A 21,850-nucleotide genomic window follows, 5' to 3' on the forward strand; every position below is an offset into this window, starting at 1 on the left:
GGGAACCTGCTGGTGTGGATTTGAATCGCTGCCACCTGATTTATTAGATTTATTAGCTGCGTGACCTGGGGAAAGAGCTGATTCTCTCTGTGCATGTCCCTCATCTGTGCAGTGGAAATTCTAGTCCCTACCCCGTGAGATTATGAAGCGGGTTGAATGATTTAAGGTGTGCATATATTAAGATAGTTTATGGCACTTAGTTCACACTTACATGATACTTACTACTATAAATATAATTAAAATTAATGCCATCGTTACTGGATTATGGCAAACTTACCAGTTTGCCATACCACCAGGGCTTTTTAAAAAAATTTTTTTTAAAAACTTTTAAAACTGTTTTCCTTCCTTTTTCCCTGTGCCATCCCCCGTCTTTGTTAGCATCAATTCCTCAGATATACGTGGGTCTTTGTTTACTTATATATGTGTTTTATGTTTGCCTAAGTTGTATGGTCCTGCATATCTTTTCCCTTTCTTTTTAAACTTTTCTCACTCAGTATGTTTTTTTTTTAATTTTTAAATTTTTAAAAAATGTTTATTTATTATTGAAAGACAGAGACAGAGTGTGAGCAGGGGAGGGGCAGAGAGAGAGGGAGACACAGAATCCAACGCAGGCTCCAGGCTCTGAGCTGTCAGCACAGAGCCCGACACGGGGCTCGAACTCACGGACCGCGAGATCGTGACCTGAGTCGAAGTCGGCCGCTTAACCGACTGAGCCACCCAGGCGCCCCTAAATTTTTAAATTTTTTAAAAATGTTTACTTATTATTGAAAGACAGAGACAGAGTGTGAGCAGGGGAGGGGCAGAGAGAGAGGGAGACACAGAATCCAACGCAGGCTCCAGGCTCTGAGCTGTCAGCACAGAGCCCGACATGGGGCTCGAACTCACAGACCGCGAGATCATGAACTGAACCGAAGTCGACCTGAACCGAAGTCGGAGGCTTAACCGACTGAGCCACCCAGGCGCCCCTCAGCAGTATGTTTTAAGTTGTATGGATGTTGCTGTGTGTATCTCTGCATCTTTACTTCCAACTGATGCATGTATATTTCTGTATAGTCTACATTTGATTTGTACAGACTCTCACTAACGTACGGCTGCATTGCTTCAAACTCCCCACCCTCATAAACCGTGAGCATCTTTGCAGATAACCTTGTACAGACATGGGACTGTGAGCTAACTTTCCCGTTAGCCATGCAAGAGGTTCCAGCATCTTTATATCCTTGCCATTCCTTCATGGTGTTTTACTCTCTAATTTTGTTAAAGCTACTGGGTGTAAAATCTAGTTGTTTGAATTTGTATTTCTCTGATTACTTTGATATACTTCTTAGCCATTCATCTTTCTTCTTCCGTGTATTGCCTCTTCTTCTCCTTTGTCCATGCTTTATAGTGATTTCTGGCTTTTATTTGCAAGAACTCCTTTTATATTCTAGATATTAATCTGTCTCCTAGTCTCCACACATTTGTTAATTTTCTCTAAAGTGTCCTTGTTGAACAGAAGCCCTTTGTAGTCAAATCCATCAAGTGTTCAACTTGTGACTTGACTTTTGGTCTTGTAAGAAGAGCTTTTCTTTTTTCTTTTTTTAAAAAAAAATTTTTTTTTCAACGTTTATTTATTTTTGGGACAGAGAGAGACAGAGCATGAACGGGGGAGGGGCAGAGAGAGAGGGAGACACAGAATCGGAAACAGGCTCCAGGCTCTGAGCCATCAGCCCAGAGCCCGACGCGGGGCTCGAACTCACGGACCGTGAGATCGTGACCTGGCTGAAGTCGGACGCTTAACCGACTGCGCCACCCAGGCGCCCCTTCTTTTTTCTTTTTTAATGTTTATTTATTTCCGGGAGATAGAGACAGAGTGTGAGTGGGGGAGGGGCAGAGAGCAAGGGAGACCCAGAATCCGAAGCAGGTTCCAGGCTCTGAGCCATCAGCACAGAGCCCAATGCCGGCTCACAAACCGTGAGGTCATGATCTGAGCTGAACTTGGACCCTTCACCGACTGAGCCACCCAGGTGCCCCCCCTGAAAAATGTTTCTACATTCAGGGTTGCAGAGATACTCCTTCAGCGTTTTCTCTTGTTTTGTAGTTCTTCTTACATTTGAGGTTACAAAGTTAACCATATGTTTGCTTTCCCCCTGTTGTTTATTCCCTTTACTGGTTTATTGGGCTGCTTCTGTAATATACCACATTAGCAAAGAACTGGCAACTTGGCTGGAGTCATTAGTTTTCTTTTTTCTTTTTTTGTAAAATCACATCTATAGCTAGTTACATTTTTTGTTCCTTCCCTTCCTGCTCTTCTATTTCTTCTTCCTTTTTTTTCTTGTCCTGTTTTGTCGGCTAGCAGCAGCACCTCCAGGACTAGGTTAAACAGTGATGTTACTGGAAGCCTTATTTCTAAAACTGGAAGCAATGAAGCTAAACATCTTTACGTTAAGTATTGTGGGTGCTCTAGGTTTTTGGTAGATAGTTAAGGAAACTTCTTTCTCGTCCCTGCTTTCAGAAACTTTTTTTTTCTAATTAAAATCGCAACTTGGCATAAAAAAAGTCTTGGTTTCATATGATTTGCAAACAACATATATAAAATACAATTATTTTGTTTGAGGATCTCCAGTTCCAAGGGAATGTGGGCTACAAGTATCCTTCTTTCAAAGGAGTGTTATGCGTATATTTTTATGGCGACGGGTGAGTGGGTTGAAGTATGGGATAAGAAGAAAAGTGGAAATGTGTAATGGATATCTGCTTTCCTGCTTTCTATCAAATACTTTAACATCACCTTTGGGACACCATTTAAATAAGTAAATCCTCATTTAATTGAGAAGGGTCACCTGGGGAGGCTGAGTCTTGAATCAGGCTTTTTCAGTTGAATTTTGAGTGAGGTGTGTCATTTGATCTTTGTAAGGCTGGTTTTAGATCGATAAAAAGAGAGGACTAGACTTTGAGGATCTAAAATTCTATAGTTCCACAGCATGAGTAAGGGGAGAATGGGGCTTGGTCAGTAGAAAGAGAGAATCATCATGTGTTCAGAAGAAAGCATCCAGCTGTTGGTGGGAATGCAAACTGGTGCAGCCACTCTGGAAAACAGTGTGGAGGTTCCTCAAAAAATTAAAAATAGAATTACCCTACGACCCAGGAATAGCACTACTTGGAATTTATCCAAAGGGCACGGGAGTGCCGATTCATGGGGGCACGTGTACCCCAATGTTTATAGCAGCACTTTCAACAATAGCCAAATTATGGAAAGAGCCCCAATGTCCTCAACTGATGAATGGATAAAGAAGATGTGGTTTATATATAAATGGAGTACTACTTGGCAATGAGAAAGAATGAAATCCTGCCATTTCCAGCAATGTGGATGGAACTGGAGGGTATTGTGCTGAGTGAAATAAGTCAGTCAGAGAAAGATAGATATGTTTTCACCCATGTGGAATTTGAGAAACTTAACAGAAGACCATGGAGGAAGGGAGGAAAAAATTAGTTATAAACAGATGGAGGGAGGCAAACCATAGGAGACTTTTAAAGACAGAGAATAAACTGAGGGTTGATGGGGGGGCGGTTGGGGAAAGGGGAAAATGGGTGATGGTCATGGAGGAGGGCACTTGTTGCGATGAGCACTGGGTGTTGTATGTAAGCAATGAATCACGGGAATCTACCCTGAAGCCAAGAGCACGCTGTATGCACTGTATGTAGCTAACGTGACAATAAATTATATTAAAAAAAAAAAAAGAAAAAGAAGAAAGCATCAAAAAGGAGTCTTGGTACTAGAATTGTAAGCTCCCAAACAAATGGTACGTGAGAGGAGGGCAGGTGTGTGGGAGGTTTTGAAATGACACAAACTGCCACTGGTTAGATGAGGAAGATGGTGAGAGCTGGGGGGGAGGGGTGTTGCGGGGGCGAGGTGTGCGTGATAAGGGGCCAAGTGCAGGAGACCTTCAAGCTTGACCTAGACGGAGCATGGTTAGGGATTCTGGAGTGGCTGGACTAGCTATTAGGTCATTTATTTGGGGGCTGAAAATGTTGGGAGACAAAGCAAACTTTAAAATGTCAAGTTTTCTTTTCCTCTGTTTGCAGGAAATGGAAATACATGCATTTGCTTGCACTCTTTTTTAAAGATCTGGCATTTGCAGGTATAATCATGGGTTCACTTGGGTATGATTAGAAGCCGGCTAGAGACTGCCTCTCTGGAGAAAACCATTCTTTTCTCTTTGCACATGTTGGCACATAATTGTGTGTGTGCTTTAAGAGAGGGTATTGGTATAAAGTTAGTGGGAAATGTTTATGATATAGTAAAGATTTGCAGGTGAAAATGGAAGAAATTCCCTAGGCTTAGTAAATGAAAGGTCACTGCAAGAAGGCTCGAATTTGGAAAAGTCGAGCAAGCAAAGTGTAATACTTGAAAACTTAATCATGGGAATAAACTTGGAAAATGTCCCAGTTTTTAAAACCTTTTATTTCTACTTTGGACCTGTCGTAAGCTTAGGATAACGGAATTAAAAAACAAAAGCAGGGCAGATGCAAAGGTCCACATACAGCCATTAAGCAAAATAGTGGAATAGATTAATTTAAAAAACACCATTAGTGTTTAGGGCAGCTGGCTGGCTCAGTTGGTAGAGCATGGGACTCTTGATCTCAGGGTCATGAGTTCAAGCCCCGTGTTGAGTGTGGAGCCTACTTAACATAAAAAAAAAATAAACACCATATATTTTCATTGAGATGTTGACTGCCAGGAAAACAAAATTCTGGGTAATTTTAAGGTCCTGAATTGTACTGTCTTAAAAATTGTTAATGCTTTTCCTTTTTTGTTGATTGAGGTATGCTTACTTTTGGAAGAAGAGGAGTAAATCACAATTCTTATGCTTAGCTTTCACATATTTAGAAAAATGGTACATTATGAATATTTTGGAGGAAGGGAGAGGAATGTAATGAAAGATTTTAGTTGGTTACATTTTTTTTTTATTTGTTTTTTCAACGTTTATTTATTTTTGGGGCAGAGAGAGACAGAGCATGAACGGGGGAGGGGCAGAGAGAGAGGGAGACACAGAATCGGAAACAGGCTCCAGGCTCCGAGCCGTCAGCCCAGAGCCCGACGCGGGGCTCGAACTCCCGGACCGCGAGATCGTGACCTGGCTGAAGTCGGACGCTTAACCCACTGCGCCACCCAGGCACGCCAAGTTGGTTACATTTTCAAAATATGGAACTGCCCCATTTGATGGTCTCCACTGGGCTATTCATTCTGAAACAGTGTCTTTTTCCCCCTACGCTGTGAAAGAATTCAAGGATGTGAGGAAAAGAGGTTTCAAATTAAATATCATTTGAATGCTGTTATAATTAATTGACTCACAGCGACTTTTTTCCATCAGAAAAATTTTCTACAGAAGTGGCTGTCACAAATGTATTTGTATTTTCCTCTTGCTCCTTTTTAGATTTTAAATGTGAGCTTCAGCAAGCTTCATTATAAACTCCTAATACATGTTTTAAGAAGGCTTTAGGGCCAGCAAGTGGTCGTTACGATTTGAGGTCCTGTTTTATTCCAAAATATTAATGGGCAGTTGCCATATATTTATTTCTTTTAATTTAAGTATGCTCCATGCTTGAACACTGCACATTGAGCTTGAACTCACGACCCTGCGATTAAGACCTGGGCTGATTGCAAGAGTTGGAGGCTAAACTGATTGAGCCACCCAGGAGCCCTTACTTACTTAAACTATTAGTTAAACCAATTCTTTCCTTGGTACCCATGTAGCATTGTTGTTATCTACAGGCACTTTAAGTTCTATAACAGATACAGTTTTTGACAATGTGAAATCTTATTTAAATGTACTTTTTCTCTGAAGGAAACTGTGTTTTTGGTTTTTTTTGGTAATTAGGATGATTACTCTTTTCTTCCTTCTCCCCTCTTCTCTCCTTTTTCTTTTCCCTTTTCCCTTTTTCTTTTCGTTCTCCTTTTCCTTTCTTTTTACTTTCAAGTAGAGGAAGTGGTGAGGCTATGTCTCCTTTTTTTTTTTTAATTTTTTTTGAACGTTTATTTATTTTTGAGACAGAGACAGAGCATGAACGGGGGAGGGTCAGAGAGAGAGGGAGACACAGAATCTGAAACAGGCTCCAGGCTCTGAGCAGTCAGCCCAGAGCCTGACGCGGGGCTGGAACTCACGGACCGCGAGATCGTGACCTGAGCCGAAGTGGGACGCTCAACCCACTGAGCCACCCAGGCGCCCCAAGGCTATGTCTCCTTAAGGCACTGTTGATGAAAACAGCCTTTACGTCCATATATTTGACTCTGGGACCACTTAACAATCTGTCATCTATGTTGGTGCCTGAAGGCCTAATTTTCATTAATTTACGAATGATCATGATGACACTTCATGCTAAATATGTGGCATGTGCCCTACCTCCCTCTTCTCATTTCATTCTCCACCAACCTAGCGACTTAGGTGATGCTGAAATCTTATTTATTTGTTTATTAATGTGTACTTATTTATTTTGAGAGAGAGGAAGAGAGAGAGAGTATGTGGTGGAGGGGCAGAGAGAGAGGGAGAGAGAGAATCCCAAGCAGGCTCTGCACTGTTAGCGCAGGGCCCGACGCGGGGCTCGATCCCACAAACTGAGATCGTGACCTGAGCTGCAACCAATCAGCTTAGCTAACTGAGCCATCCAGGTGCCCCATTGCTATTAACATTTTAGAAATGAAACATAAAAAAGCTTTAGAAGTGGAAACCCCATGCTACTTTACTGGGCCACCCTGCTCCTGAATGCTGGAGCTCCGATTTGAACTCAGGCCTTCGACTTTAGAAACTGTGTTCCTAACCCAGCCTGCCCATGGCCTCCGGTGGTTGTGCCGTGAGCTTCTCAGACTGGACGGCGCCTCTTAGCTCGTTGCTTGATTTCCCTGGTTGCGCATGTTCTCTCATGTGCTTTCTCCCTCTTTGCAGTCATGCCTTTCCTTCATGCCCGTTGTAGCCAATAAATACAGAGCGTGTATGTCTGTCTTCCTTGAAAGCTTGGGAAATTCAGGGATCTGATGAGGTTCGCAGGAAATACCGAGAGGTTGGTGACTCCCGTGAAACCCGCCTGCGTGTGGACTGTCCGGACGGGGTCTGAGCATCAGCACTTAGTCTTACCTGGTACCCCGTTCTCTTCTCTGGCGTGACCCCCTCGGTCAGGCAGGCGCTGTTTGGGGAGGGGACGCAGGGCTGAGGCGCTTAGGTAGAGGGTGAATCTTATTCCCGGAGAGAAACCGTTACCCTCGACTCCGAAGTTTTCACAGATGGCACACTTGGCATTTCTGGTCCCCCTCCCGGAAGTAAACATTTGGCGTAAAACCCTGGCATGTTATGTTGTTCCTCAAACTCTGGTAATGTTGCATTTTAAGCTAGTGGCAGGGATGAGTGTGTATGACGGCTAAACGTCATTTACAAAGCACGGCCTGCAGATTTCAGGCAGGCTGCGCTGTGGCGGGAGAACCTTCTCATTCCTGGCGGCCGCGCTTTGCTGCCTGTTCCCCCCTCTGCTCCTGGAGCCCGGTGACCCATGGAATTTACCGAGAGTGAGACTTTTTTGTTCATATTTACCCTGAGAGGAGGCACCGGTGTGAATTCGACTGCGAGAATCCCACGCTTAATGGGAAATTAAAGGTTTTTCAACTCAGATTTACTGCTTGTGAATTCAAGTGACAGCCACGTAAGTAATGACCATGAGGTTAGACGTTCACACTGGGATAATTTGGCTCCTGGGTGAATTTCTTGATTCGTCGCCATTTACAGTGGTGCTGCCCCAGGCAGGGACCCCTGTTGCCAGAATGGTCTTCCTCTCTGATTTCAAATGGGTTCTCGGTCTACTCAGCATCTAGAATTATTTTCTCCCCCTACAATCTTGCAACTTAATGGCCGACCATATAGAGTCTCCAGTAAGCACTTAATTAGATTTTGGACTTCATCACCACTTTGCTCCTATAAAAAAATAAGGAGGAAGTCCGTCGCTGCTCATGATTTTGAGCTAAGTGACTTCTTAACATTTAAAAAATCAATAAGGCCTCCATTGATCCAGTTTTAAGTAATATAAGGAAAGAAACAAACTTTGACCACACAGTTCCCTACTATGCTAAGCATTTTATGTGCACGATCTAATTGAATCTTCATGATGGCTTTTAAGGGTCAATATTATTATTCCTTTTTTAAAGATTAGGAAATTGATGCTTAATAAGAAAGCTTAAATAACTCCACTGAAGTCAACACGGCTAGAACCTGGTACAGCTGGGGGAGGGAAACCTGGCTGGCCGGCTTGAGAACCCAGTGAAAAATCTGCCTTTTCTTGGGTTCGGATAAGCCTCCCAAACAATCAAAATGTATGTTAGTAGACTTAATGCTTAGGCAAGTTTACTGTCATGAAAGAATTAAAGAAATAGCTTCTTTCATCCTTCACATTCCAAGTGAAAACACTAAAGCAGAAAGGAGATGCTTGCCCTATCATGATCTAGGTATATGTAATTCTTAGACCCAAGACTTCTCCAATTACCTATACATAAGCTTATTTAAAAGCAACACACTGCTTTCCAACTTTATTTATCTCCCTATTATTATTATTATATTTTATTTATTTTATTATTTATTTTATTTTATGTATATATTACATATTTATTTATATTCCTGTTATTATATCCCAGTTGAAATCAGACAACTCTACAAGCTACTGTGATGTTGGAGGGTCACAGAAAGTTCTTATTTCTACCCTACCTCACGCCCCACTCCCAAACCCTTGGCGGCTTGAAAATTACAGATCATTAACATTTAACAGCTTTTATAGCTGTCGACTGTTCCCCGAGGCCCAAGGCTAAGACTGCTTTGAAGGCCCAAGGCTAATAAGACTGCTCGTCTGGGTAGATTTGTACACGGTTGCCTATTTTGTCTGTATCTCCCCTAGTCCTGCCCAGGCTTCACGTCCTTCACTCTCAGAGCAGCTGGCAGTGATGAGGTCAGCTCTAGTGGACCTTTCTCTTCCTCACTTCTTTGGCATTTCCTGGCTGTATTAGCAAATTAGAACCTTGCTGTGAACTTTCTTATTGTGTGTGTGCACGTTCCTGTCTGTGTCTCTTGTATCTCCAGCAATACTATAAAGCATCGGTGATGAAAGACTATCTCATACACCTCCTGTTTCTCCTGGAGACCCCATAGTAGATATTCTCCTTGGCACATAGTAGGTGTTCATTAAATCCTTGATAACTGAAATACAGAAATTGGCACAAGTCAACATACCATGTAACTACCTTCTCTCAAGTTGAAATGAAGGACAGGAACACGTAGAATGTAAATGGTATGTAGAATTTAGCAAATTTTGGATAACTAATACATTCACATGGTTGAAAATGAAAGAATATAAAAAACCATGTGGCCAGAAATCTCCTTTGCACTCTGTCGCTTTCTTCTCATTCCCTGTGTCTCCACAAATAAGTAGCCGTTTTTTAGTTTTGTGTGTATCCTTCTAGAGTGTTTCTATGTTTTTTTTTTTTTAAGTATTAAGTTTTCTTTAAGTTTATTTTGAGAGAGTCAAGTGGGAGAGAGGCAGAGAGAGAATCTCAAGCAGGCTCTGAGTCGTCAATGCAGAGCCCGATTCAGGGCTTGAACTCATGAACCATGAGATCGTGATGTGAGCCGTAATCAAGAGTTGGACGCTCAACCAACTGAGCCACCCAGGTGCCCCAAGTACTTTTTATGTTTTAAACAAATAATTGTAAGTAAATAACAATAAAAATACTCATTTCCCACATTTTGATGCAGAACTTTGCCTACTGTGCAGCAGTTTTGCACCTTGCTCTTTTTCCCTTAACTCTATAGCCTAGAGATATTTTTCCAGACTAGCTCATAGAAGCCATTCTCCTTATTCTCTCAACAGCTTGCTATAGTATTCGGTTATGTAGGTGTACCATTATTTAGTTAACCGGTCCCATACTGATGGGCCTTTGGCTTGTTTCCCATCCTTTGCATTAAATATCTTTCTGCGGTGACTGGTTGCTACTTAGGCCATTTTCCCTGCAAGCAGCCATATTGGAGGGTACGTTCCCAAGCAGGGCGTTGTGGGTCACAGGAAAATGCCTTTGTAACTGTGACGCGCATTGCCAGACTGCCCTTCTCAGGGGTTTTGTCACCTTATATGCCCGCGAACCTGTTCCGCTGTGATCCTGTCAACGGATAGTGTGTTCAGACTTTCGGCTCTTTGCCAACCCGATGGACAAACTCTAAACGTGGCTTGAATTTACAAGTACAGTTGAACATCTTTTCATATGGTTTAAGCGCTTTATATGTTTTGTGAACTGTCTGTTCAGATCTTGCCCCGTTTGAATACTTGGGGTGTTCCTTTCAATTCCTAGGATTTCCATTCCTCATTATAAAGTACAACGATGAGGCTTTTGAAGCAAGTTGAAAGTATTTTTTCTAGTTTATTGTTTGGCTTTGTTGGTGGTAGGAATGGTTTTTTTTTTTAAGTTTACTTTTTTTTAGTAATCTCTACACCCAACTTGGGGCTCAGGCTCATGACCCTGAGATCAAGTTGTGCACTCTTCCACACAAGCCAGCCAGGTGCCCCCGAGGGAGTGGGTTTTTAAAGGTTGTTAACCACGCAGAAGTTTTTAATTTGTAGATAATCAAATTGGCTGAGCTCTTCTTCTATGGCTTTTGGATTTGAGGTATTAGGCCTTCCCTACCCCAAGGCTCCAGGTTTCTTCTGCCTTTTAAAAAAATACTCATTTATTTTTGAGAGAGAGAGAGTGAGTGAGCGAGCAGGGGAGGGGCAGAGAGAGAGGGAGACACCGATCCTGAAGCAGGCTCCAGGCTCCGAGCTGTCAGCACGGAGCCCGACGCGGGGCTCGAACCCACGGACCGTGAGATCGTGACCTGAGCCGAAGTTGGATGCTTAACTGAATGAACCACCTAGGCACTGCTGTTTTTTTGTTTTTTATTTTTTGCTTGTTTGTTTGTTTGAAGTCTTTGATCCATTCGGGGTGTGTGATCTGGGAGATGAAGCCTACTTGGTTTTTCAGATGGCTGCCCAGTTACCCCAGTATCAGTTATGGAAACAGTTCATCTCTGCTAGGTTGAGGTGCCATCTTCTTCCCATAGTAAATTGCTACCTGGACTATATATTCCTCTAGGGTGAAATAAGAGCACTGCGCTGACAAATGGGGACTAATTGGTGGATAACTCGGTACCTTCAGTCATGCAGCAGACATGTATTAAGTACCTAATACATGAGGCCAGTCATTATGCGCCTGTTCTTGGGGATATAAAGATGGGTTTGAAACAGTCTCTTAGGAAGGCGGCTCTATGATGAACATGATCTCGATGCAGAGGAATAAGAACAGCGGGGAGGCTGAGGCAGACGGGGAGATGCCTCACGTATCAGAAAACAGAGCTGAGTCTTAAGGTGCGGATGCACTTGGCCAGCCTTGAGGGGGAAGAGCTTTCCAGGAAGGGCTGCTCATATATGCAGAGGCCCCGATCGTAAGAGTCTGTGGCGTTTGGGGGGCTTAGTAGCTTTTCGTGGCCAATAGAGTAGGGCAGGAGACGCAGCGGCAGATGGGAGCAGGAGGATAATGACGGACACGGCCTCTTCTAAGTGAGTGTGGGGTTGGGGCGTGTCGTGTCACTCTCCTTCCCCTATGCCTTCACCCCTCTAAATGGACGAAGGGGGGAAGATTGAGGGTCCCAAATAAATGGAAGCCAGCACTTGGCTGTGTTCTGCAGGTCGGTTGCTGAGTGTTGACGCCTGTTGCTTATTCTAGACGACTCCAAGTTCCCGAAGCCGCAGCCTCACTTTGCTCCCCCACGGAACGCCCAATCCTGCGTCTCCCTGTAGCCAGAGACACCTCGGCGCGGGGGCCCCCGGTGTTGTCACGGTCACGCATCACAAGTCGCCTGCAGCCGCCCGAAGAGCCAAGAGTCAGTATCCCGGCCAGCTTCACGAAGTCAGAGAGGTAGGCTTTGCTCTCCTACTAGGTGGAGTGGTCTCTGGGCGCTGAGGGCCGCCACCGTCCCTTCCTGTGTGCCATCTTGAGGCCAGAAGGCGGCCTCCCAGCCACACGGGCGTGACACGCTTCCTGGTGGTAGAAAAAATAATTTGTGTCTTAGGCGAAGCGAGGTGTTAGGAGACGTGTCAGAGCTCTGAGAGCAGAGGAAGCCTGCCCGCAGGTGCATGGGTGCACATGGAAGCAGCATCAATGTCTCTGTGCTCAAGCCAAGAACGGGCCATACACACGCTAGTCGTGGGTGGCCAGGATGTGACCGAGGTGGCTTGGAAATTCAGGGTGCGTGAGACCTTTTTCTTTTTCTTTAAAAAAACTTTTTTTTTTTTTTTAACGTTTATTCATTTTTTGAGAGACAGAGACAGAGTGCGAGCAGGGCAGGGGCAGAGAGAGAGGGAGACACAGAATCCGAAGCAGCCTCCGGGCTCCGAGCTGTCAGCACAGAGCCCGACGCGGGGCTTGAACTCACGGACCGTGAGATCGTGACCTGAGCCCAAGTCAGACGCTTAACCGACCGAGCCCCCCAGGGTGCCCCAAGTGAGACCTTTTTCTGCCTGGCCTCACTCGCGAGGTGCCCACGTTGGTCTTCCCATCACAGACCACTCCTAGTAGAGTGCTGGGTTGTGAAGGAGCACTGTCCTTGGAGTCAAAAGACTGTTTGGAAGCAAGTCTTCCAAAGCTCTGAACCCGGGTTTCTGCATCTGGGGAGTGGAAATAACACAGGCCTTCCTCTGCTCTGAAGGGAGGTCAGAGGCATGCCCTTGAAAGCCCTTCAGCCGTCGGTGCCTTATGAACCCATGTGGGGCCGTGCTTCGTTTTTACTTTTGACACACTGGAAGTCCTCAGTCTGGGGATCCCGGTTCCTTAATGTTTGTACCATACTTTGCAACGGGTACCAAGAGTGGACCGTGTGAACTAACTGATGTTGGTCTGGGTCGCCCAGCTTGGGTTGGGTGCTGAGGCTTCTGCCCTGCAGCCAGCCTGTGTGCGGACCAGCCCACCCTCTTAGGGTAGCAGTGGAGCCCTGGCCCCAGGCGAGCGGCAGAATGGGTCTCCTAGCACAGGGTCTGTTGCCCAAGTCAGCACACATCTCAGTTTATTTCCTAAATGTCATGAGCTGAGTAGGGCTGTGTCAGCTGGCCGTCTTGGTCGGACGTTGACCCAGGGCAGAAAATCTGAAATCTTCTTCTTTTTTTTTTTTTTTTTTAAATTTTTTTTGGTATTTGTTTATTTTTGAGAGAGAGAGTGTGTAAGCAGGGGAGGGGCAGAGAGAGAGGGAGACGCAGAATCCTTAGCAGGCTCCAGGCTCTGAGCTGTCAGCACAGAGCCCGACACGGGGCTCAAACCCATGAATTGTGAGATCATGCCCCGAGCCAAAGTTGGACGCTTAACTGACTGAGCCACCCAGGCGCCCCAGAAATCTTCTGAATCAAATCTTTTGATGCAGATCAAAGACTTTTTTTTTTCTCTTGGTAGATTTATGCATGTATGTTCTCTGTATTGCCTAATAAAGAAAAGGTACAGGGTCAAATGCTGTCTTTGAAATAGTCACCCTGATGTTTAAAAAAAAAAATGGCTATGAGCTTGACTTTGATACACTGGATGATATGAGGAACTGTTGCACACTTGTATATATTTTTCACTTTTCAAAGCATCTTAAAGAAACTATATTACAGAAACACTGTACACAGAAGTAGAAGAGAATAATGCTACCCGTCCCCCAGTCAGTATTTCCAACTTTCTGTTGTTTTCTTTTATCTCTTTCCCCGCTACCACTTTTTTTCTTGCTGGGGTATTTTAAGGAAATCACAACTATTATATCAATTTATCATTGCCAGTAAGTGCTTCAATATTTATCTAACAAACAAGGACTTAAAAAACAACTTGACCACAACGCCATCACAGTCACTTTTATGTAAACCCCACTGTGGTTATTTTTTGCAAGTCTGTAAGAGACTACAACCTAAAACAGAAAAGGCAGATTGAAAGTTCATGGTATTTTGGGAATTCTATTATAATGAGTCTCTGATAGAATTACCAGTGATGCTGGGAAGCCTGGAATGTATGAAGAGAAGCAGGAGTGCTTGTATGGAATGAGCTGTGGCCTAAATAAAAGGTGAGGTACCTTAGCTTAATTTTGAGTAGCGCATGATTTGGTACAGTGTCAAAGTCTTTTCTGCCTCCATTTTTATTTTTATGTATTTTTTTTAATGTTTATGTTTGAGAGAGGGACAGAGTGCGAGCAGTGGAGGGGCAGAGAGAGAGGGAGACACAGAATCCGAAGCAGGCTCCAGGCTCTGAGCTGTCAACGTGGAGCCTGATACGGGGCTTGAACTTGAGAACCGCGAGATCATGACCTGAGCCGAAGTCAGGTGCTTAACCAACTGAGCCACCCAGGCGCCCCCTACCTGCATTTAAAAAATCTCATGTTTACAAGAAGAAGAGTATGTTCTTACATATTGCACAAGAAGTCTGAAGAAAATCAAAATTACCCATAATCCTACATCCTTTAATAAAGATAACCATTATTTAAGCTTTCAAGAAATTGACTTCTGGGTTATTTTTTCTGTATAAGTTACACACATAGAGAAGTAGAAGTTGTATAGGATGATCTAAGCTTTGTAAACAATTACATAACATTCTTTCTTTTCTATTTTAATTTTTTAAATTATTTTTTAAACGTTTATTTTTGAGGAGACAGTGCAGGAGTTGGGGAGGGGCAGAGAGAGAGGGAGACAGAGGATCTAAGCAGGCTCCCTGCTGTCAGCACAGCGCCCGATTCAGGGCTGAAACCCCTGAACCGAGAGATCATGACCTGAGCCGAAGTCAGGTGCTTCACCAACTGAGCCGCCCAGGTGCCCCTCTTTTATTTATTTTTTTAAGTTTGTTTATTGTGGGGCACCTGGAGCCTGCTTTGGATTCTGTGTCTTTGTCTTGCTCTCTGCCCCTCCCCCGCTCATGCTCATGCCCCCCCCCCTCAAAAATAAAGATTAAAAAAATACTTCTCTTTAAGAAAAAAAAAGAAAAAAAGTTTGAGAGCCGGGGAGGGTGAGAGGGGGATAGTGAGTAGGGAGGGAGGGAGGGAGGGAGAGAGGGAGGGAGAATCTCTAGCTGGCTCCACACTGTCAGTGCAGAGCCGGATGCAGGGCTTGATCTCCTGAATCATGAGATCATGACCTGGGTTGAAATCAAGAGTAGGACTTTTGATGGACTGAGGCACCCAGGTGCCCCTTTCTTTTCTTTATCCTGTTGTTTTCTCCTCTACCTTTTCCACCTATAAGGGGCAATTACTAAAATTGCCCATGAAATTTCATTATACGAAACAGACGTAGAATACCTCCATAGCTATAGTGACTCGGTGTTTGTACTCCTGGGCAGTCGTTTCTTTGGGCCATTGCTTTTGTCTATCAACGATCTTTTGTGCTGAAGTCAAATTTTCAGTGAGCTTGTTGAGACCTAGGTATAAACGTCGGCAGTTGAGAGAATTGTAGGGTGCTGGATGCCTCTGAGGGAAGAGTTAAAAGTTCTGATTCTCAGATGTCCTGTTCAGCTTCACTCCTGATTGGAGAACAGTACCTATTTGGGGACATCTGTCATTTTATGATGTGGAACTATCAGAGAATATTTCACTCCTACCAGAAAGTTCTGAAGTTTTTTTTTTTTTTTAATTTTTTTTAATGTTTATTTTTGACAGAGAGAGAGAGAGAGAGACAGAGCATGAGTGGGGGAGGGGCAGAGAGACGGGGAGACACAGAATCCGAAGCAGGATCCAGGCTCCGAGCTGTCGGCACAGGGCTCGATGCGGGGCTTGAACCCACAGACCAACTGCGAGATCGTGACCTGAGCCAAAGTCGGACGCTCAACCGACTGAGCCACCCAGGCGCCCCGAAAGTTCTGCAGTTTTAAAAGTATGTTAATTTCAGACTGTAAAGTCCTTGGTTTTGGATTCCACTGTATTTATCTATAAAATAACTAGAGGAAAATGGAATAGCATTTTTAGCCCAGCTGTATAGGGAAGATAAACTGATGACCACCGAAGCAATGAAGAAAATCATCATACACGAGACAGATGTGCCTGAATATCGGAAGGGGGAAAAAAAAAAGAAAAATAGCCCGGCCACAGGCAATAGAATAAATATTAAATGGGATTCCATAGCATGGATGCAGATAATGGGACAGTTTTGAAGATTAAATGGTTATCATCGAAAATAAAAAGAATTGAGATCTTAAAGGACAGTACCCAAAGTCTTCATTAGTTACGAGGGATGAATATAAGGAATTTGAAACAACAGCAATGAAAAATAAGAGCCATTTGTCTATCAAAGTACCAAAAATAATTATAGCCCATTATAGGTTAGGCTATTAAGAAATACTGATAATGCTGTGTATTGTCTTTTTGCTACAGCCTGGTATTCTATAAGAAGGACTCAACACAAAACAAAGCTGTTCATTACCCCTGACCCATAAATTCCCCGTTGAGAACTGTATTCTGAGGAACTAATCTGTGGAATCGGGGTTGGAGGAAGAAAGTTAATTTGGGTAAAGCTGTTCATACTAGTAAAGCGATATATCCAACACAAAACATCACGGAAATGACCAAACGATGATTCGCATAATATACTGAATTACTATATAGCAGCTTAAGATGAAAGGCATGTGTAAGCATTAGTACTGCATGGATATGTGTATGAAATAAGAAAATCAGGAGATGAGAGCATATGAGCACACTGGACCCTCTGTCCCTCTTAATAAAGTCCAGAAATTGCTTCAAACCAGTGGTTCTGGAATTTTGGATTTTACTTACAAACTGAAATTTAGAAATAGAATTTTGGAAGCAGCATAATGTTGCAACTATTAAAATTTGGCCAGTAGGGTATTTTAATTTAATTATTTCGTATGTATTTATTTACTTGTTATTTATTTGTTATTTTTGTTTTAGAGAGAGGGGAGTTGGGGAGAGTGGCTGAGAGAGACAGAGAAAGAGAATCTTAAGTAGGCTCCAAGCTCAGCACGGACCCTGATGGGGGCCCGATCCCGTGACATGGGGATCATGACCTGAGCCAGAAGCTCCACCAACTGAACGCCCAGGTGCCCCAGGAAGGACATTTTTAAAGCGTAGTGACGGTCTGTAGTTACTACCATCTCATAAAAGCACGTTTTAATTCCCCCATCCCCTCACTACCCTCCCCTACCACCACCTCCAAGGCCCATAGTCTCTGAATAAAGAATCGTTCATTACACTGAGTAACTTTAGTTTTATGAAAAACCTACTGCGTTTTCCTTGTTTTTAATATTTTATCTTGAAGTGGAAGAGTATTCATCGTGGATTGATTCTAGCCTATGAATTTGTGTGTTTTTAAACCACTGATCACCACTGACCTTTTCTTCTAAAGAATTTTTTTTTTTAATTTTTTTTTTTTTTAACGTTTATTTATTTTTGGGACAGAGAGAGACAGAGCATGAACGGGGGAGGGGCAGAGAGAGAGAGGGAGACACAGAATCGGAAACAGGCTCCAGGCTCCGAGCCATCAGCCCAGAGCCCGACGCGGGGCTCGAACTCCCGGACCGCGAGATCGTGACCTGGCTGAAGTCGGACGCTTAACCGACTAAGCCACCCAGGCGCCCTACCACTGATTTTTTAATCCTGTCACCTTCTTACTCCCTGCTGTCCATAGGATAAAGGTTGTACTCTTCTGCATGGCACACAAGGCCTTCCGTAGTCTGTCCATCTCTGTGTCCTGCCCTCAGCATGCCTGCTCATCCCCACCGTGTACTTGCTGCCTCCCTCTGTTGGGAGGTTATGTTGCCCATGTAGAACTTTCTGCCGTGATGGAACTACTCTGTCCCTTTCGTTCTTCTCTGGGGGAGCCGCCATTACGTGGGGCTCGTGACCTCTTGAAAGGTGCTAGTCTGAACTGAGATGTAATGTAAAAGTAAAATGCACGCTAGATTTCAAAGTAGTACCGAAAAAGGGAAGACAGTTCGTTAATGTTTTAATACTCATTGCAAGTAGAAATGAAAATATTTTCTGTTAGGTTAAATATATTAAAATTCATTTTACCTTTTTGAGTGTGCCTACATGCCTCCCACTTGTGGCTTGCGTTATATTTCTTAGATAGCACTGCCCTCGATTGTGAGCTTGCTCACCCCATCACTTGTCCACCCATTCTACAGGCACTGAGCACCTACTGTGTGCCAGGCTGGAGTTTTATGCAGAAAGCATTAAAAACAAAAACAAGAACAAACACCATCCTTGCGTCTTCTAGCCCCCGGCGCAACTCCTGAGCGTGTTGGTTGGACAACCTGATTTGAAGACCCATTTTCTAGCAGTTGGAGTGCTTTAGAAACAATGTGGAGGCATTCAAGGGTTGCGTAGGCAACCGTGGGCAGTGGGTGATGACCGGTCAAGGGTTGAGTCGGGTATTCGTTTGGTTTCCTCTGACTCCGAGAGCTCTGGGGGGTGGGGGTATTCCTAGATGTCTGGGTGACCACACGGAAAGCGATGATAGTGCGAGCCTACCTGGATGTGCCACTGGAAAGGTGGTATAAATAGGATCTAAAATATTTTTAAAGACCAATTTGAGCCCTCAACTGTTCAAGCATATAATGAGTGAAACAATGGCATTGACTCGTATTAACTTTTATACTTTTGGTGACATTATAACCGGCTTTAACTTGGCTTATGTTTGTTTCAATGGGCTCAAGTTCAGTTGGTACAAGTACACTGTGATTTTTATGAAGTCCTTCTTTGCTAGGTGCTTCCTGAAAAAACACCACCGTAACACATGTTCATACTGGTGCATATGTGTCTGTACACATCTGCGTGAACACATGAACTGAGTAGAAGAATATAAAGTAGGGACTCCAGGTGTTTCCTCTTTATCTAATTCTTCATTACTGTTTCCCAAAAGTGACTTTTGAAGAAACGATCTGTGTTTCTATAAGCATGAGAGCACATGTATATGTTTGTGTATGTGCACAGATTTGTGTGTATGTGTGGGACGTGGGTTTTATCGTAACTGTTTTGTTCCTTGGATAAGAGATAAGAAATTTCTCCAGAAGGAGTACCTACTAAAAATTTCTCTGGGGCGCCTGGGTCGCTCAGTCAGTTAAGCATCTGACTCTTGGTTTTGGCTCAGGCCACGATCTCACGGTGCATGAGTCCAAGGCTCGTGTCACGCTCTGTGCTCTGCGCTGACAGTGCGGAGCCTGCTTGGAATTCTCTCTCTCTCTCTCTCTCTCTCTCTCTCTCTCTCTCTCTCCGCGCCCCCTTCTCTCTGCCCCTCCTCTGCTTTCTTTCTCAAAAATAAATAAACTTAAAATTTTTTTCTGTAAATCCAAATATGCTAATGGGCTTGGACATAAAAGATATTTGAGAAGCAGAATAAACTTGGTAGAGCCCAGGTTCTTGTGTCTTTGACCAAATAACATTTTTAGTTGTGACGTTGGAGACTAAAAAAAAAAAAAAAATACAGTTAATTCAATGGGGAGACAATATCTGGATTCTGTAGCCTGATGAAGGAAAAGGTCAAGGTCATGCTGTTGAATTGTAATGGGTATGTGTGAGGCATAAATTTAGTTTTAATTAAGCTTTCAATGGTAATTTATTGACAAGTAGGAATTATCCTTATCTTAAGCTATTGTTAGCTTGCTTCCAGGGACGTATCCTTTTGAAGAGAGGGCTGTTTGTTGCACTGGTTTACCTTGGGTAGGTAAACTGAATCAAGGCCGTGCCATTTAATACAGTTTTAAATAAACCTTTCAGAGTATAATCTATGCAGATGTGTGTTTATGTGGTTCCTGCTGTGTGAATGTATGTTGCTTCGTGTAGTTGCATGTTTAATACGCATACAAGGGAAGGTCCTTTCCTGAAAGAGTCGTCTTTATAAATGATCCCAGCTCAGTATTCTCTCCCTTCAGGATGGTTTTGTTTGATCCTCGTGCACATGGATGTCATGAATGCCTGGTTAGAAACCTTGATTCATGTACAGCCTTTGCTATGGAGGTGGTAACTGTCAAATGTCTCCCTAACGAGTTTTATTAGCTGATCAATTTTAAGGTAGCCGTCAGTGCTGGCAGCATTGAACGCGAGCCATCCCATCACCAGGGAAACCGCATTTAGGGGATAAAGTGCATTTTTCCTTTGTGTGAACAGAATGATTATTTGAAAAAAAAAAAAAGTCCTAAATTAGTTCTGCTGTGCATTTTGGAGGGATAAATGATGGCAGGTAACCCGTGTATGCATTTTTAGTAGCAATTTGCCATCTTTCAGAATGGGTCCACTCCAGACCTCGGTTTTCAACAATTGTAATGTGGGATTAGTTGATAGCAGTTGTTTCCGAATCTTTTAAAAGCAGTAGCGTGTTGGGGCACCTCAGTCGGTTAAGTGTCCGACTCTTGATCTCAGCTCAGGTCTTGATCTCGAGGTCATGAGTTTGGACCCCACATTGGGCTCCATGCTGGCTGTGGAGCCTACTTTAAAAAAAAAAAAAACAGTTCAAGGGGCGCCTGGGTGGCGCAGTCGGTTAAGCGTCCGACTTCAGCCAGGTCACGATCTCGCGGTCCGGGAGTTCGAGCCCCGCGTCAGGCTCTGGGCTGATGGCTCGGAGCCTGGAGCCTGTTTCCGATTCTGTGTCTCCCTCTCTCTGTGCCCCTCCCCCGTTCATGCTCTGTCTCTCTCTGTCCCAAAAATAAATAAACGTTGAAAAAAAAATTAAAAAAAAAAACCAGTTCAAAAGCAGTACATTGTTCGAATAGAAATATCATCGGTCCTTTACTTCAACAGTGCTTTATTAGGGCAGATTTACCGTAGAAGGTAAGATGAGCATTTATTGATGATGAAGCAAGCGGATTTGGAATAGGAAGTATTTATGACCACCATGGCAATCCCTCATCAGCCCCTGTATACACGCAATTTGAAACAAACATTCGCGCGGTCCACGGAGCACCTTGGAGATCGTCTGTTTTGGGTCGTTGGATTTCGGCAGCAATAGTGCTTCAGGTGAACACCACCACGAACAAGAGAATGAGATCGTGTCCCCAGGCGACCTTCAAGCGGTCTCCCAAGCTGCTGCCCCGGGAGAAGGATGGTCTGGGGTCTCAGCCTGCTCAGGGCATGGCTTGTTGGAACGTGGACGGTAGGGGAGGCCGAGGGCAAACTTAACCACAGGAGAAATCGGTGCCTGGTCGCCCAGGAAGCTGGGAGCGTTCACACTTTCCCCTTCCTCACCAGGGTTGTGCTTCACTTGTTGAAAGAGGTTCTAGCCTAGCTGGTTGCAATGCAAATCGCTCTTTTCTCTCATTTGCTTCCCTTGTCAGGCCCTTTTCTTTTACTGTCTCGTTACATTTGGGAATTAGGCATTTGCTTCTTTATTATTTGATGCTTCTTGTCCCTCCATATGGAGGATTTTTGTTTGTTTTTTTTTTTTACCTCCTTATTCCTCAGCCCTTAGCGCAACACCTAGCACGATCCTAGCCACTGGGAAACAATCCTCCGTTGACCTGGTTAAAAGCTTTCGCTGAAGGAGGGAGTTTCTTGCCCTGTAGCATGTTCTTAGGAGATTTATGGTCCCAAAGCAGAAGCAGTGTTGAACTTGGGCCCAACTGTATTATGCACTTGGGGTGCCACCTTCCACTATGCCCCAGACATGCCTAGGTATTTCTTTTCTTAGTTTGCGGTACACTTTATCTGCCTACATTTTTTAAAAAAATGTTTATGTTTGAGAGAGCGTGAGCAGATGAGGGGCAAAGAGAAAGGGGGCAAGAGAGAGAGAACCCGAAGCAGCGGAGAATCTGACAGCACGCAGCCTGACATGGGGCTTGAACTCACTAACCGTGATCATGACCCAAGCC

General features: G+C 43.9%; 1 protein-coding gene across 2 annotated transcripts in view; it reads left to right on the forward strand.

The window, feature by feature from the left end:
• The window catches only part of OSBPL10 (oxysterol binding protein like 10), a 308,668-nt gene that overhangs the window by 147,453 nt on the left and 139,365 nt on the right, over positions 1 to 21,850 (forward strand). Inside the window, exon 4 of one of the 2 annotated variants that reach the window (XM_047875215.1) lies at positions 11,759 to 11,950. The exons of the other annotated variant lie outside the window; for it this stretch is intronic. Within the exon in view, the coding sequence (XP_047731171.1) occupies positions 11,759 to 11,950 (192 nt within the window). The remainder of the gene's footprint in view (positions 1 to 11,758; positions 11,951 to 21,850) is intronic. 2 annotated transcript variants of the gene reach the window in all.

This window comes from Prionailurus viverrinus, chromosome C2 (assembly GCF_022837055.1).
Source record: "Prionailurus viverrinus isolate Anna chromosome C2, UM_Priviv_1.0, whole genome shotgun sequence".
NCBI lineage: Eukaryota > Metazoa > Chordata > Mammalia > Carnivora > Felidae > Prionailurus > Prionailurus viverrinus.